Source organism: Esox lucius, chromosome 20 (assembly GCF_011004845.1).
Source record: "Esox lucius isolate fEsoLuc1 chromosome 20, fEsoLuc1.pri, whole genome shotgun sequence".
Lineage (NCBI taxonomy): Eukaryota > Metazoa > Chordata > Actinopteri > Esociformes > Esocidae > Esox > Esox lucius.
In genome coordinates, this window is record NC_047588.1 from 42170500 (window position 1) to 42189304 (window position 18805).

The window sequence follows — 18805 nt, forward strand, 5'->3', positions numbered from 1 at the left end:
AAATCTTGCACTATTTTTTTGCTTAGTCCACTGTCCTTATTTGATTTTACTTCCCTTATACCTTTTTTATAAATTGTTGCAGCAACGGCCAGAACAAATTCCTTGTTTGTTGTGAAACTTACTTGGTAATAAAACCCTTTCGGATTCTGATATATCTCGCTCTTAGATCAAATCAGAGGGGATTTTATTTTGCATTGACAAAGTGGAAAATAAGAAACATAACCTGAAGATAATAGTCGGCAAAAGTATCTCTGAATTGCCAGTAAATAAACTAACTTTAAAAACGATACAATTTGGAATGTTATATGATTGTAATTATTAGTTTACTGTGTTAGTATATTGCTAGTTTAGTGTTTTGTGTGTTATTGTTTAAGTGTTACTATATTATTAGTTCAGTGTGTGAGTATATTATTAGCTTTGTGTGTGTTAGTGCATTCTAAGTTTGGTGTGTTAGTCTATTATTTGTTTAGTGTTACTATATTACTACTTTAGTGTGTCACTATATTATTAATTTGGTCTGTTAGTATATTATTTGTTTGGTGTGTTAGTATATTATTAGTTTGGTGTGTTAGTGTATTATTTGTTTTATAGCATATACTGTGTAAAATATAAAAGATGAATGGTGAGGTAAAATACATAAAAATACTGGTTGCTGCTGTTATTGTATTTTTAAGAATTTTGCCCAATAGAGACCAGCGTTTATCAATGTTTTCAAATTCTTTGTGGGGCTATACAAACTGGAGGGATCAGTGGTGAACTGTCTTCTCACTGGCCCAGAATTATTTTTTACTTCATAGTTAATAAATAACTGTAGTGTCCGACATTATAGTTAATACATTTATTTGGGCCATCCGATGCATATATACAGCAGATTGGAGTGTTATATTATATAGAGCTTTTCATAGGCTTAATTTTGATGCTATGAAAATTGTGTAATATAATTTTGCAAGGTGGATACTGGCTTTCTGCCTTGGTCATCAGACATGTTTCTGTTTTTTTAATGTTTATATACTTGAGGTACATGATCATACTGGTTATAAATATCATGCTGGTTACAAACATCATGCTGTTTATAAACATCATAGTGGTTACAAACATCATGCTAGTTATAAACATCGTACTGGTTATGAAGCACAGCTTATTTACCATATTTTTCAGGTAATTTATTTTGCTAGTCTGATGTTGCCTGCATCTAGTCTCAGCAGGTGGTGGGAATATAGCAGCCTCTGACCATCTCTCAACTCTAAACCCATTCCTTTAAACTGACCAAAAGAAACAGGGATCATGTCTGCAGCTTGCACACAATAGCGTTACAAATGCCATAACTAGACAAACTGAAATGTGAGCTGTATCAAATTATTGAAACAGCTCAAAACTAGCAGCAGTGATGGGATTTTATGGCCTATGTTGAGTTTCAAGATTGAACATTAAACAACTAAACATGAACTAATTCATAAAAGACCCAGCTCTTTGCTTCAGTCATTGACACTTTCTCTGCTCATGTTTTTAGACTTTTACAATGTCACATAATCAACTTTGACCTGCATACAAGGAAGAGACTAGAAGCTATATCTGTGTAGGTCACTTATGCAAATCTTCAGATACATGAATGAGACAAATCTGGCTACCTTGTGCCAGATATGCAATGAGAAAGTTACTGGCCCAGTCGGGCCAGTGACTGACGAGAGCCGCTTGCCCGACAATAGTTTTTTCTTGTCATGGGCCATCAATAATGTCTGACCTTGATCTCAGTGAAATATATTGCCACTAAAATGGTAACTAATTTATGAGGTTAGGAAGTGCAGCTCAGTTTCCACTTCAGTCTCAAAACACACAGTTCTACTGATAGTGGACTCTCTCTATAGCAAGGCCGTTTTGTTTACAGTATGTTTGTGATTTTGGTTTCTGGACTTCTATCGGAGCACTGTGCTTTTTGTCTTACTAAATCTCTTACCACCACCACCACCCCCCCCCCACCCCCCCCCCCACACACACATACACACATCTTTCTGTCTCTTTATCTCATTCTTTTTTTCTCTCTGGTCATTCTGCCAGCAGCTTCTTGGCTGTCAAGCCTGGCATATGAGATGGAGGGGAGAGACGGTGGAGAGAGAGAGATATAGAGGAAGAGATGGAGGGAAAGATAGATGAAGGGGAGATGGAGAGAGAGATGAATGGGAGAGTTGGAGTATGGCTGGTGCAGAAATCCATTAGCTTAACCCAGGGAACATAATTAGAGGTGCCATTTTGATTGAGCTCACACCTTACCGTCCAAATTAATAACACACACACACACACACATACCTCTTCCAAATGCCTAACACTATCAATGTTTAATTAGAACCTCCACAGCCCAGGGCCTCTAACTTCATCATAACACTGGAGCCTGTCAGGGTCTGCGGAAACCCAAATAACTACACAGTCATGGCCTGGACAGGAGGCCTGCACCATAAATACCCTAATACACAGTCATAGGCTGGACAGGAGTCTTTACCATAAATACCCTTATACACAGCCCTGGGCTGGACAGGAGGTCTTTACCATAAATACCCTAATACACAGCCCTGGGCTAGACAGGAGGTCTTTACCATAAATACCCTAATAAACAGCCCTGGGCTGGTCAGGGGCGGTCTAGGATGCCAAGCGAGCTCCAACATTCTATTTAATTACTCTTCAGTACATCCATACTTTAAACATTCTGTGGTCAGTGGTTTCCATCTTTATTAAAAGCAGCATGCTTTAAAAGCATACAGCTCTGTTAACTCATAGTTCACCCTAATGGTCGGCACATTCAGTATAGCTATTGATTCTGTGCTTTGGTCTGTGTGAATTATATTGGTGTCTGGGGGGGGTTAATAGTTATCCTATTGAATGTTTGAAATCCCATACATGGTTGTTGATAAGATCTGACTAATGTACTTAACTGATGCAGTGTCCATAACGTGTCTCAAGAGTAGGAGTGCCGATATAGGACATGGGCCTTTTAGATAATCGTTTCTCCCATGGGACGGGGTCACGGCCTTGCCGACAGGCACGTCACTGCGAGACCAGGGTTCAAATCCTGCTCGCCGTTTTCCCCCGGGTTCCTGTGGAGGGTACAGCACCCCGTCCGGATTTTGGGGGGTTAAGCATCCAACATGGCTGCTTTGTCTCGTTGTGTGACTCCCTGTCTCCGGGTCTGCTCTGAGTCTGCTGCCGTGAGGCAGGGAATTCACCGCATATTGATGTCACGAGATAGGGGGCACCTGATCCCAGATCAGCTTCTCTGGGTCATGTAGTCTCAAACGCCCACAGCCTCCACATCACGGCACCTTTGAGTCTTGTTCTTGTTCTCAGAATAAGTCTAATTCAACTCTGTCTGCTCCGTGGGATTTGCCAAACTTCTCAACTAGGAACCAATCAGAAGTCCTGTACATACACCTCAGAATGAAGGCAGCCTCCAACAGGGAGATGTGACTACTGCCTCAGGTTAAATCACGAGCCATCGTCTGATGAGGAACATCTAGTTTGCTTCTCAAACACAGCAGATGCCTATTTGTTGTTGAGTGCATTTGAATGTATGTTGTGTGTCACAACACAAGTTATGCGGAACATGAACAGCTTAATTTGTTGAACATTCACCCAATTTCTTGAAAGTTAACCAATGTTTGAGTTAAATAGCCTAGCCAGCTAACAATGTAGACGTCAGCATGTTTGATCAGGATGCTAGTGTAGCTACGTCTCTCTCTGTTAGTTAGTCACAGTGTTTTTAATTTGTCTAATTTCACCAAACTGCATGCAGGCTTAAAGAAACAATCATTCCTTAATTTGCATGGGGCCTAAATGAAACCATGTGGTGGTGTACATGTACAAACCCGATTCCAAAAAAGTTGTACAGTTGTGACACTGTACAATTGTGAATAAAAACAGAATCCAATGATGTGGAAGTTTCAAATTTCAATATTTTATTCAGAATACAACATAGATGACATATCAAATGTTTAAACTGAGAAAGTTTTTCACTTTAAGGGAAAAATAAGTTGGCATCAACACATCTCAAAAAAGTTGGGACAAGGCCATGTTTACCACTGTGTGGCATCCCCTCTTCATTTTATAACAGACTGCAAACGTCTGGGGACTGAGGAGACAAGTTGTTGCTCAAGTTTATGAATAGGAATGTTGTCCCAATCTTGTCTAATACAGGCTTCTAGTTGCTCCACTGTCTTAGGTCTTCTTTGTCGCACCTTCCTCTTTATGATGCACCAACTGTTTTCTATGGGTGAAAGATCTGAACTGCAGGCTGGCCATTTCAGTACCCGGATCCTTCTTCTATGCAGCCATGACATTGTAATTGATGCAGTATGTGGTGTGGCATTGTCATGTTGGAAAATGCAAGGTCTTCCCTGAAAGAGACGACGTCTGGATGGGAGCATATGTTGTTCTAGAACTTGAATATAACTGTCAGCATTGATGGTGCCTTTCCAGATGTGTAGGCTGCCCATGCCACACGCACTCATGCAACCCCATACCATCAGAGATGCAGGCTTCAGAACTGAGCGCTGATAACAACTTGGGTTGTCCTTGTCCTCTTTAGTCCGGATGACATGGCAACCCAGTTTTCCAAAATGAACTTCAAATTTTGATTTGTCTGACCACAGAACACTTTTTCACTTTACCACAGTCCATTTTAAATTATCCTTGGCCCAGAGAAAATGCCTGCACTTCTGGATCCTGTTTAGATATGGCTTCTTTTTTGACCAATACAGTTTTATCCGGCAACGGCGAATGGCACGGTGGATTGTGTTCACCGACAATGTTTTCTGGAAGTATTCCTGAGCCCATGTTGTGATTTCCATTACAGTATCATTCTTGTATGTGATGCAGTGCCGTCTGAGGGCCCGCAGATCACGGGCATCCAGTATGGTTTTCCGTCCTTGGCCCTTACATACAGAGATTGTTCCAGATTCGCTGAATCTTTGAATGATATTATGCACTGTACATGATGATAACTTCAAACTCTTTGCAATTTTTCTCTGAGAAACTCCTTTCTGATATTGCCTCCACTATTTTTCGCCACAGCATTGGGGGAATTGGTGATCCTCTGCCCATCTTGACTTCTGAGAGACACTGCCACCCTGAGAGGGGTGTTGCCAATTGAGATAAGTTGCAAATTGGTCCTCCAGCTGTTCCTTATCTGTACATTTAACTTTTCCGGCCTCTTATTGCTACCTGTCCCTACTTTTTTGGAATGTGTAACTCTCATGAAATCCAAAATGAGCCAATTTTTGGCATGACATTACAAAATGTCTCACTTCCAACATTCGATATGTTATCTATATTCTATTGTGAATTAAATATAAGTTCATGAGATTTGTAAATTATTCCATTCCTTTTTTACTCAGAATTTGTACAGTGTCCCAACTTTTTTGGAATCGGGTTTGTATGTTGTGGAGGTTCTGCATGTGTGTCATGTATGTTGTGGAGGTTATGTATGTGTGTCATGTATGTTGTACTGGTTCTGCCTGTGTGTCATGTATGTTGTGCAGGTTCTGCATGTGTGTTATGTATGTTGCACTGGTTCTGCCTGTGTGTCATGTATGTTGCACTGGTTCTGCCTGTGTGTCATGTATGTTGCACTGGTTCTGTATGTGTGTCATGTATGTTGCACTGGTTCTGTATGTGTGTCATGTATGTTGCACTGGTTCTGCATGTGTGTCATGTATGTTGCACTGGTTCTGCATGTGTGTCATGTATGTTGCACTGGTTCTGTATGTGTGTCATGTATGTTGCACTGGTTCTGCCTGTGTGTCATGTATGTTGCACTGGTTCTGCCTGTGTGTCATGTATGTTGCACTGGTTCTGCCTGTGTGTCATGTATGTTGCACTGGTTCTGCCTGTGTGTCATGTATGTTGCACTGGTTCTGCCTGTGTGTCATGTATGTTGCACTGGTTCTGCCTGTATGTCATGTATGTTGCACTGGTTCTGTATGTGTGTCATGTATGTTGCACTGGTTCTGCATGTGTGTCATGTATGTTGCACTGGTTCTGTATGGGTGTCATGTATGTTGCACTGGTTCTGCATGTATGTTGTAGTTGTTGTTTACAACATTCAGCTCTATGTACATATAAGTAAATACTGTATATATGGCGCAGCCTAGAAATGCAGCTTACCATGCACTGCAATCATATCGTCAAGATACAAGCCACACCCTGTGCTCTGCAGTAAGATATCCAATTTAATTGGACGCGTTCTCAAATGTCAGCATCTGCCCTGATCCCATGGCTTCAGCGTCGGATGCATTTCAATCAGGTGTAGACCGCACCGAAGTGTCTGCAGGAGGACATGAAATACTAAACGTTACACAAATGTTAATTTGTCTAGTTTGGCTAAATGACTAACGTGACATTGTCATTGCCAATCCATTAATCCTCTCACTGAGACTGAGTGGCAGTTATGTTTTCTGTATCGTTTGCTACCAAACGCGCAGTCAAATGGATAAAGGCATGATTATCGTGTTTCTCTTTAGTGAGAATGTAGGCCGACTAGTGGCAAGTGTTCTTGAAGTATCTGCAGTTAGTAAGTGTTACAACAGTGTTCTTGAAGTATCTGCAGTTAGTAAGTGTTACAACAGTGTTCTTGAAGTATCTGCAGTTAGTAAGTGTTACAACAGGGTCTTGAGGTATCTACAGTTAGTAAGTGTTACAACAGTGTTCTTGAAGTATCTGCAGTTAGTAAGTGTTACAACAGTGTTCTTGAAGTATCTGCAGTTAGTAAGTGTTACAACAGGGTCTTGAGGTATCTACAGTTAATAAGTGTTACAACAGTGTTCTTGAAGTATCTGCAGTTAGTAAGTGTTACAACAGTGTTCTTGAAGTATCTGCAGTTTATAAGTGTTACAACAGTGTTCTTGAAGTATCTGCAGTTAGTAAGTGTAACAACAGTTTTTTTGAAGTAATTGCAGTTATTAAGTGTTACAACAGTGTTCTTGAAGTATCTGCAGTTAGTAAGTGTTACAACAGTGTTCTTGAAGTATCTGCAGTTAGTAAGTGTAACAACAGTTTTTTGGAAGTAATTGCAGTTAGTAAGTGTTACAACAGGGTCTTGAGGTATCTACAGTTAGTAAGTGGTACAACAGTGTTCTTGAAGTATCTACATTTAGTTCGTGTTACACCAGTGTTCCTGTTGTATCTGCAGTTAGTAAGTGTTACAACAGTGTTCTTGATGTAACTACAGTTAGTGTTACAATGGCGTACTTGAAGTATTTACAGTAATTAAATGTTACAACAGTGTTATTCAAGTATCTACAGTAATTCAATGCTACAACGGTGTTATTCAAGTATCTAAAGTAATGGTTACAACAGTGTACTTGAAGTATCTACAATAAATATGTGTAACCTTCAAATCAACGTCTACAGAGAGAAGTGCTGTAGTGAGCATGGTGTTACAACGTTCTGGTCCAGGAGGGCAAGGATGAACTCTGTACTGCTGATTGTGTAGTACAGAAACCAGATCACTAACATCTATGGCAAAATGCTTGGCTCCTCACAGGGACAGTGTTCTCATCACTGCATGTTACAATAATTAAGTGTGTCACTTCTTCAAACTGATTCTGCAAGACATTTTTTCTTTTAAATTACCAATTGACGTTGGGTGTTTTTCATCTCTCAAATGTCCCAGCCTGCATAAGACAGAAATACGACAGGCAAATGTGGTCTTAATGTCTAGTGGCAGAAGGGCCAGATTTCAGCATGGTGGCTCTCCTCACAAGTGAGTGAATCCGCTAATGTTTCGGTGAATCTCTGAGAGCAGGACACACAAGAGCTTAATAGATCATGTGGGGGAAAAAGTAAGAGACAACAATGTATAAATCAGCACAGCAAAAGAATGTAGTTCATGAGCTAGAAAACAAATGTCTAATGACAATCAATAGCTTACTGTAGATGCAGGGCGCTCTGCAATAAATCCAACTCTGACTGTTGTCACAGATAATGTGGTGTTTCTTATTTTGTCAGTTTACAAAATTAGTATGTCCTGCCTCAATTATTATATTAACTTTAAACTATTCCTAAAGACTGTTTTTATCTAAAGTTCAACTGATCAGTAGAAAAGCTCCCTGTACCAAAAATACATGCTTTTAGGGATAATGCCATTTGCTCCTGCTAATTTGCAATAATTTGGCATTAGCTAGCAAACAAACTTACTTAGGTTGTCATTTTACAGGTCGTAAATACAGTGGGGAGAACAAGTATTTGATACATTGCCGATTTTGCAGGTTTTCCTACTTACAAAGCATGTACAAGTCAGTAATTCTTCAACTGTGAGTGACGGAATCTAAAACAAAAATCCAGAAAATCACATTGTATGATTTTTAAATAATTAATTTGCATTTTATTGCATGACATAAGTATTTGATCACCTACCAACCAGTAAGAATTCCAGCTCTCACAGACCTGTTAGTTTTTCTTTAAGAAGCCCTCCTGTTCTCCACTCATTACCTGTTTTAACTGCACCTGTTTGAACTCGTTACCTGTATAAAAGACACCTGTCCACACACTCAATCAAACAGACTCCAACCTCTCCACAATGGCCAAGACCAGGGAGCTGTGTAAGGACATCAGGGATAAAATTGTAGACCTGCACAAGGCTGGGAGGGCTACAAGACAATAGGCAAGCAGCTCGGTGAGAAGGCAACAACTGTTGGCGCAATTATTAGAAAATGGAAGAAGTTCAAGATGACGGTCAATCTCCCTCGGTCTGGGGCTCCATGCAAGATCTCACCTTGTGGTCTTGAGGAAGGTGAGGGATCAGCCCAGAACTACACGGCAGGACCTGGTCAATGACCTGAAGAGAGCTGGGACCACGGTCTCAAAGAAAACCATTAGTAACACACTACGCCGTCATGGATTAAAATCCTGCAGCGCACGCAAGGTCCCTCTGCTCAAGCCAGCGCATGTCCAGGCCCGTCTGAAGTTTGCTGATGACAATCTGGATGATCCAGTGGAGGAATGGGAGAAGATCATGTGGTCTGATGAGACAAAAATAGAGCTTTTTGCTCTAAACTCCACTCGCCATGTTTGGAGGAAGAAGAAGAATGAGTACAACCCCAAGAACACCATCCCAACCGTGAAGCATGGAGGTGGAAACATCATTCTTTGGGGATGCTTTTCTGCAAAGGGGACAGGACGACTGCACCGTATTGAGGGGAGGATGGATGGGGCCATGTATTGCGAGATCTTGGCCAACAACCTCCTTCCCTCAGTAAGAGCATTGAAGATGGGTCGTGGCTGTGTCTTCCAGCATGACAACGACCCAAAACACACAGCCAGGGCAACTAAGGAGTGGCTCCATAAGTCTCCAGTCTCCAGACCTGAATCCAATAGTAAATCTTTGGAGGGAGCTGAAAGTCCGTATTGCCCAGTGACAGCCTCGAAATCTGAAGGATCTGGAGAAGGTCTATATAGAGTAGTGGGCCAAAATCCCTGCAACAGTGTATACAAACCTGGTCAAGAACTACAGGAAACGTATGATCTCTGTAATTGCAAACAAAGGTTTCTGTACCAAATATTGAGTTCTGCTTTTCTGATGTATCAAATACTTATGTCATGCAATAAAATGCAAATTAATTACTTAAAAATCATACAATGTGATGTTCTGTATTTCTGTTTTAGATTCCGTCACTCACAGTTGAAGATTACCTAGGATAAAAATTACAGACTTGTACATGCTTTGTAAGTGGGAAAACCTGCAAAATCGGCAGTGTATCAAATACTTGTTCTCCCCACTGTAAATAGATATATTAGCATTTAGCAGGTACTGTTATCCAGAGAAAGAGAAGAAAATTACTGTCCAGCTCAAGGCCAGAATGTTACATTTCTCCCATGTCCTCCACCACTGTCATACAGCAGGTATGAAGAAACTGAATGGCCAGAAACTGAATGTTTGTCTTTACATAGTCAATATGTAAAATCCGCTCCTCCCAGGGGCTGTGAATGACACAGTTGTTAAGACGACTAATGCAAGGAAAGTTAAGACAGCTGAAACCGGAGAAGTTCAAACAGCTAATATATGATGAGTTAAGATGGCGAATAAAGGATAAAGACAACTAATGCAGGATGAGTTTAGACAACTAATGCAGGATGAGTTTAGACAACTAATGCAGGATGAGTTTAGACAACTAATGCAGGATGAGTTAAGACAACTAATGCTGGATGAGTTAGGACAACTAATGCTGGATGAGTTAAGACAATGAATACAAGACGAATTCAGGCGTTATGTTGTGAACCACTTGCCTGAGTTATTTTCTTGAATGGTAAAAATGTGGACATTACAATGGACATTATTTCTGGTGTTAGATGGTGTTGTTATATAAATGGAAATGAATTTCCATACAAATGGACAATAAAGTGTATGTCATTTTGTATTGTAACACTGGGAACTGCAGATTGCGGCGTTATATGTATCCGCCGCAACGACCACAGAGCAGCTGTTTATCAGATGAAATACAGCCTCCACAACAAAGCTAATATGTGTGTTTGATGGTGCCGTAATGATAGGAATAAGTCATTGTTGAACTGAAGTAGCGATAGAGGTAGCAGCAGCTGTTTATGGAAGGAAAACAACAGTCAGTCAGCCAAAACAAAGCTACAACACCATGCAGCTACAACACGCCACTTACCCTGTGGCTAATGAACACTTGGCTCTTAGGAAGACGAAGGAACAGTTCAGCACACTAGCTGTTCCTGTAGTCTTATGGTCTTTGTGCCATGTTATTTATGTCTTTATATAACGCTACTGCTACTTCTGAGTTCCTTCGTACCAGAAGCATCTACATAAAAACAGTATCTGGGCGTTAAACTGGCTCTGGGGAAGAAGACACAGGCCCTTTAAGACAGGATAGTCTGCTTTTATGACCGAGCACTTGTTTCCTCAGATTCAATCGATAGCTGCAACAGATCAAATCGGTGTGTGTGGTTTGTCTGTGTGTGTCTGTCTGTGTACGCCTTTTGTGTGTGTGTTTATGTGTCTTGCTCTTTCTTCTTGTTCTTTTTTTAACGGTTGCCCATAAATCGTGTAAACTAGCCGTGAAGGAGTCTGGGGGTGGTGGGGGAGGGAGGGAGGAGCGGTGAAGTGGAAGAGAAGGCGAGGATGAGGGAAGCACATGATGAATGCTAGTTCAACATTTACACTCTATTCTCTCCGGCCCTTCATCACACACACACACATACACACACACTATTCTCTCATCACTGGAATAGAGAAGTGAGGAGGAGAGGAGGGGAGATGGGAGGGGAGGGAGGTTGTTATAGCCACAACTCTCTCTTCTCTCCAGTACGCCCCTGTTTATAGGCTACACACACATAAGTACATGCGCACACACACACACACAGAGAGAGAGACATTACCTTTGCCCTTATCTGGGGTGCGTGTGGTATAACTGCTGAAACAGCAGTCTCCTGTGAGGTACACGCTGTGTTAAAGCCTAAGGAGCAAGTCTCCACGGAGCTCTAGGGCCGTGTCCCCAATAGGGCCCTATTCCCTTCACATGTTTTGTCCTGGGCCCTATGGGGACATGTAGGGGACAGGGAGGTGCCTGGGACACGCCCTAATGACTGTTTCCCAGCTGCCCCCCCCCCCCCCCCCCCCCCCCCACACACACATTTGTCACAGCACTATTTCAGCACCTTATCGACATGTAACCAGGAACTTTGCAGCTTGAATGGCTCAGTTCATACAGTATCATGCTTCCTACATCAAGCTGCTGGGTCTGATTGTGCTTTAGGGAGCAGTATGAGGAAATATGAAAACGTATTCATTCGCAAACTAAGTCAGTCTGAGTAAAATCCTTTTTGAAATGACTCAAATATAAGATTGAAATTGAGAATAACCGAGCCACGGATGGACAGACCAGATGAAGGACCGGCAGATTGAGACATGGTTAGGTGTCCTGTATTTGAACCGGCAGACTTATACATGGTTAGGGTTAGGCGTCCTGTATTTGAACCGGCAGACTGAGACATGGTTAGGGTTAGGCGTCCTGTATTTGAACCGGCAGACTGAGACATGGTTAGGGTTAGGTGTCCTGTATTTGAACCGGCAGACTGAGACATGGTTAGGGTTAGGTGTCCTGTATTTGAACCGGCAGACTGAGACATGGTTAGGGTTAGGTGTCCTGTATTTGAACCGGCAGACTGATACATGGTTAGGGTTAGGTGTCCTGTATTTGAACCGGCAGACTGAGACATGGTTAGGGTTAGGCGTCCTGTATTTGAACCGGCAGACTGAGACATGGTTAGGTGTCCTGTATTTAAACCGGCAGACTGAGACATGGTTAGGGTTAGGCGTCCTGTATTTGAACCGGCAGACTGAGACATGGTTAGGGTTAGGCGTCCTGTATTTGAACCGGCAGACTGAGACATGGTTAGGGTTAGGCGTTCTGTATTTGGGTGAATCTTTATGTCAAAGGCTGCAGTTCAGGGACGTTCATAAGGGAGGGTTTAATATGGAAATGTGTTTCGGACTGTGGCTACCTGGTTCTGATGGTGTTGAAGTTGTTTGGTACCTGGTTCTGCATACCACAAAGTCTGCCCAAGCCCTCTGAGCTCCTGCCATGACCGGTGACCTCCTGCCAGAACCTATGACCTTGCTAACTAAGGAGTTTTACGACAAAGGCCTGCTCCTTGTGGCAGTCTAGAATGAACATCTCTTTGTCCTCCGCCCCCACCAAAACAACAACAAACTCAACATCAGATCGGAGCACACATCATAGTTGAAATGACCCAATCTAACTGATGTGTTGTGCTCTGCTAGTCGCTAGTGTGTTGTTTGTAGAAACGTGCAGGCATGTAAGAACCAGAACCATGGAGAACATGGGAACCCGCTGGATCACATCATGTAGAACCCACCACAGGTTGTCGTATGCTGGGTTCCAACATTGCTCTGACACACACCAACACACACACACCAACACACACACACCTACACCCCATCTCTGATTCCATTCCCGGTGCCTCGTCCCTCAGGAATGCTGTGCTCTTCTGCCAGTGGGGCCAAGGTCTAGAAACAAGGTTTAACGTGTTCTAAAAAAGACACATTCATGTGTTTTGTCTTCATTAATTTAATCCCTTCAGTGGAGCCTCCCCGCTACAGTCAGTCATTCATTAATTTATTTGTCCTTCATCAAGACGTCATTTGCATCCTGACTGGCTCACAGCATTGCTTTAATGAGCGGGATGCCTGGAAAAAACAAGACAGAACTCACTAACAGAGAGCTTTTTCTGTGTTTTTTTCATTTTTTCTTGGGGAGGGTTAAAGAGTCAAAGTGAATGTTTTCCTCTGTTTCGGTGACATCCAGACAGTATGTTAACTGTGTGACTGTATTTGTCACATTCTACCAGGGATCTTGTGATGCCTCAACAAAACCACAATGAACAGTTATTCCAGGCTGTGAGTGAGTAGCTTGTCTGTACGTCCAGCTCCCGCTGCTGGAGAGGATCCTGGGGCCTGTTTCAGTATCTATCTCCTGGGCTGGCCGACGGACTGTTGGGGCTGTGAAAAGGGCCTGCCGGTGGAAGGCCTGATGTTGCTGTTTGTTTGATTGTGCTGCTGAGAGAGATAGAGGGTGAGTCAGACAGAGAGAGAGAGATGGGGTAGGGTGGGGAGAGAAAAGAGGGAGAGAGAGAGATGGCAAAGAGAGCAAGGGAGACAGATTGATTTGTGTGTTTATGTCTGAGGACAGCAGAGAGGGAGGGAGGGAGCGAAAGAAAGAGAGAGTGAGAGAAGTGTATGACTGGCAATGGTTTATCTCAGTCGTCCCACTTCCAGCGTTCGATGCCAGGATGTAACAATGTTTGAAAAATGAAGAAGGGAAAAATATCTCCTATTGGTTTCACTTTGAATTGTGAGGCGAGCGTCAGAGTTAGATAAGAGGTGATTTGAGCTGTCTAACTCTCCAGATGGATAGAAAGCAAAATGCACACAATTACACGCACACACACATACACACACACACATAGTGTCTCAATTGTGTTGGAATTGAGCTGTGGAGGCTTCAAATGGTGTTCGTAGTAAAGTGTCTTTCAGTTACTCTGCATGTATCTAGTGTTGCAATGCCTAAACTGTCTGTCTGCCCCTCTCACCTGTCTGTCTGCCTCTTTTACCTGTCTGACTGTCACTGTTCATTTTATTTTAAAGACATAACCCTAATCTGGAGCCATGCTTTAACTGTGATTGTGTAACTGAAACCGGGATAGTTTCCGTTTTTATTTCAACAAGCCCCATAGTCATTTTATCCTGACCTCTAACCCCACTCTGACCTCACCGCCGGCCTGGTTTCAGCAGCAGTGTGGATCGTGTCCAGCAGCTGAGGAGAGAGTACCAGCTGGCCCGGAGAGATGGAGCAGCACCACCCTACCATGAGATAGACCCCCGACGCAGAGGCCCAGAGTACGACCAGCACCGGGTTAGTGGCACCATACCAGATCTACCCTACCACACCACAACCATACCAGATCTACCCTACCACACCACAACCATACCAGATCTACCCTACCACACCACAACCATACCAGATCTACCCTACCGCACCACAACCATACCAGATCTACCCTACCGCACCACAACCATACCAGATCTACCCTACCGCACCACAACCATACCAGATCTACCCTACCACACCACAACCATACCAGATCTACCCTACCACACCACAACCATACCAGATCTACCCTACCACACCACAACCATACCAGATCTACCCTACCACACCACAACCATACCAGATCTACCCTACCACACCACAACCATACCAGATCTACCCTACCACACCACAACCATACCCGATCTACCCTACCACACCACAACCATACCCGATCTACCCTACCACACCACAACCATACCAGATCTACCCTACCACACCACAACCATACCAGATCTACCCTACCACACCACAACCATACCAGATCTACCCTACCACACCACAACCATACCAGATCTACCCTACCACACCACCACCATACCAGATCTACCCTACCGCACCACCACCATACCAGATCACAAAATCACACAACCACACCTTAACATAACATCACACTACCCTACCACACCACAACCATACCAGATCTACCCTACCACACCACAACCATACCAGATCTACCCTACCACACCACCACCATACCAGATCTACCCTACCACACCACAACCCTACCGGATCATAACATCACACAACCACACCTTAACACAACATCACACTACCCTACCACACCACAACCATACCGGATCTACCCTACCACACCACAAACATCGCACAACCACAACACCATACCCATCACACAACCGCTACCATTCTACACAACCACCATCACAATGCACAATCGCGACACAACGGGTTAGTGCTGGTCGTACTCAACCCTGTAAAATCCCAACCTTGGTACCCTTTTACAACCATACCGCATTCATAACACAACCAAACATCAACCATACCGCATTCATAACACAACCAAACATCAACCATACCGCATTCATAACACAACCAAACATCAACCATACCGCATTCATAACACAACCAAACATCAACCATACCGCATTCATAACACAACCAAACATCAACCATACCGCATTCATAACACAACCAAACATCAACCATACCGCATTCATAACACAACCAAACATCAACCATACCGCATTCATAACACAACCAAACATCAACCATACCCTACTCAGTCCATGACAACGCTCTATTGTCCTGACCTCGGCTTTGCTCATCACTGTTAATCAGTCCTTTATTTAACTAGCTTTTTCCACTCTTTAAAGTATTTCTGGTTATTTAATTGTATGCTTCCGTTAAAGTCCGTTTGATGTATGGTGTGTCAGACCACACCATTAATTCACCTAAAGTGTTTGTGCTGACTTGACAGCCCTGGCTCCAGCCGCCACACTGTCAGAACAACGGAGCCAGCAGCCAAACACGCCGGCACGCTTCACGCAGCCAAACACATACTATCTCTATGACTCCCTGTCTCCTCCAAACACACACACACGTGGTGGAGTGGAGGTCGATTCCAACACATCGTTGTGATGAGCTCTGTAAGCCTGTATATATTACAACCACACACTCTTGTTTATATAAACCTTTTTCTGTCGGGCCTGGTGATGAACCCTTCTGTGCGTGCTTCTAGAGTGACTGGTGGTTCTCAGTCATGAGATCTAAACATCTAACAAGGGCCTGCAATTGAATGTCCTTGTTGTCTTCCAGACGGTGTCCTTGATTAGCCGCTGTCCTTCGTTCATTTGTATCACAATGTTCCGGCTTGTTTCATTGAAGGCTGTGTGATCAAAGGCTTGGTTTGTCCTGTCACAAGATTCAACCGAGAGTGATTCACTTTAGATTTCCAGGCTACACTATATGCCTGATGAAGTTAATTTCCCAACATTGTACTGAGCTCAGTGTCCTCTTGTTTGTCTTAGCATCCTGAGTGTTTTATCTGCTGCAGTAGCTACAGGATGTCCTGCTGTAGCCCTCTGTCTCATTGGACCGGCAGATAGCATCCAATATCCCTGATAAAGATAGTTGTATGGCATTGTATTAGTTCACCTTGATCATATCCTGTTTTTGTGGGTCAGAGATACAGCGCATCAGGATGTCCTGGTTAGCTCTCTTAGTGGACAGGGATGGTAATGGTCTCGAATAACCCTGCAATGCCAATGTCTCCTCCCAGTAGACCCTATTTTGTCCTCATTGTATTCAGAAATAGAACCAGATATTCACACCTTTATTTTATATTGAGTCAGAGCAAGATGTTTCCACAGATGGTTACTTGAATGTACACGTCAATGTTACAATGATCAACCGGATACAAAACACTCCTTACAAAACAAAAACAAAAATTTCAGTTGTCCTTCTTTCAGGAATGGCAGAATTTGATTGGAGTTTTTGGAGATTACTCCACAAGTAAAGTTTGAAAGAAATGTAAATGCAAAAATAGGCATGTATTTTTAACTGGGAACTTGTTTCGTAGATTGACCAACAATGTTTGTTATGGTAACAGGTTTGTAATCCTCTTCCTGATGTAACTCACTAATATACTGTTTTTGCACTGATTTCACTTCTGGTTCTTAATTTCCTTAATTTTCAAAATGGTGTAGTAATGTGTGCTCTGGTGACTTGGAATGAAAGAATAATACTTTTCATAACCTTTTAAAACACACACATCTGTCTATATTGTCATGTCAAAGTATATATTTAAATTTCATTTTCCCCCAGAAAACATCCAGTTAAAGTAATTTCTTTGAAATAGAAATACAATCTTTCCCAGGTTTTTTCCCTTACATATGTGGTAGTTTGTTTAAGCAATTTTTCAAATATGTAACTACTGCTTATATTAACTTTGGTGACATTGTGTAGATATATTTCCTACCTACCTAGCCAGCCAGTGATGTATGCATGAACCTAGCTAGCCAGTGATGTATGCATGAACCTAGCTAGCCAGTGATGTATGCATGAACCTAGCTAGCCAGTGATGTATGCATGATCCTAGCTAGCCAGTGATGTATGCATGAACCTAGCTAGCCAGTGATGAATGAATGATCCTAGCTAGCCAGTGATGTATGCATGAACCTAGCTAGCCAGTGATGTATGCATGAACCTAGCTAGCCAGTGATGTATGCATGAACCTAGCTAGCCAGTGATGAATGAATGAACCTAGCTAGCCAGTGATGTATGCATGAACCTAGCTAGCCAGTGATAAGTGAATGAACCTAGCTAGCCTGTGATAAATGAATGAACCTAGCTAGCCAGTGATGCATGAATGAACCTAGCTAGCCAGTTATAAATGAATTAACCTAGCTAGCCGGTGATGAATGAATTAACCTAGCTTACAGATTTTCTTTAACAAATTCTACATGTTGTCTGCTTAATGTCAAAATGGTCATACATTCAGATTGACGTATATAATATGAGTATGCATTTGTTCTCTAATCAGTTTTAAAATCCCAAAGAACGGTGCTGTTTCCATCATTGGTGTGGAATCAATAGTTATTGATGGCTCTCAAATACTAATGAAAATAGTTTGTTTACGAAGCATAGAACAATTAAGACAATGCATAGTTCTGGGCAAATAATGATTAGATTAAAGAAAGGTACAAAGACTGAAGATTGAATTAAACAAACTCCCAACTCCAAAACAGCAATCCCCAAAGCTAACGAGCAGTCTCGTTAAGGAAGATGCATTTATTAATTAACTCAGGTGATTATTTATCTGTTTATTCAGCAACAACAAGATAGAGAGGTTGAATCCCTAATCACATCCTTTCTAGTGCAATTCGTTTTTGCCTAGTGTGTAGGGTGCCATTACCTAGGGTTTAGGGTGCCATTACCTAGGGTGTAGGGTGCCATTACCTAGGGTATAGGGTGCCATTACCTAGGGTGTAGGGTGCCATTGGGAAACCCTACACCCTAGGTAATTTCTACATATCGTAGAAATTTTCTACGATATGTTGTGGTTTTCTCCCATTAGTAATGTTTAGCCTGAAAACAATTACGAAGGAAGAAGTGTGTGCGCTCTAGTGCGTGTGCACAACACACACACACACATTACAAGGAACACACAAACAACACACATGTGTCATGGCTGTTTCTTTGCATCGCCTGCATTTCTCATAGTTATAAATCCTGCGTCCTTCACACGGGGTCAATAGAGCTGCCCTGTGTGTCTGGGTTGTTGTAGGCATGTGCTGTTATAGTGTGTTTCTGGTGTTCCACTCATTTCCTTCCATACCAATGAAGGTCGGAAACAAGAGTACGATTCGGGAGAAGGTGGAGCTAATGTGCAT

The 18805-nt window shown here is 42.4% G+C and overlaps 1 protein-coding gene across 3 annotated transcripts in view; it reads left to right on the top strand.

Annotated features, from left to right (window-relative positions):
- pard3bb (par-3 family cell polarity regulator beta b) overlaps positions 1-18805 on the top strand; it is a 332127-nt gene that overhangs the window by 256254 nt on the left and 57068 nt on the right. For all 3 annotated transcript variants that reach the window (XM_029115967.2, XM_034288552.1, XM_034288553.1), the window contains one exon: positions 14318-14438. In XM_029115967.2, coding sequence (XP_028971800.2) covers positions 14318-14438 — 121 coding nt within the window. The remainder of the gene's footprint in view (positions 1-14317; positions 14439-18805) is intronic.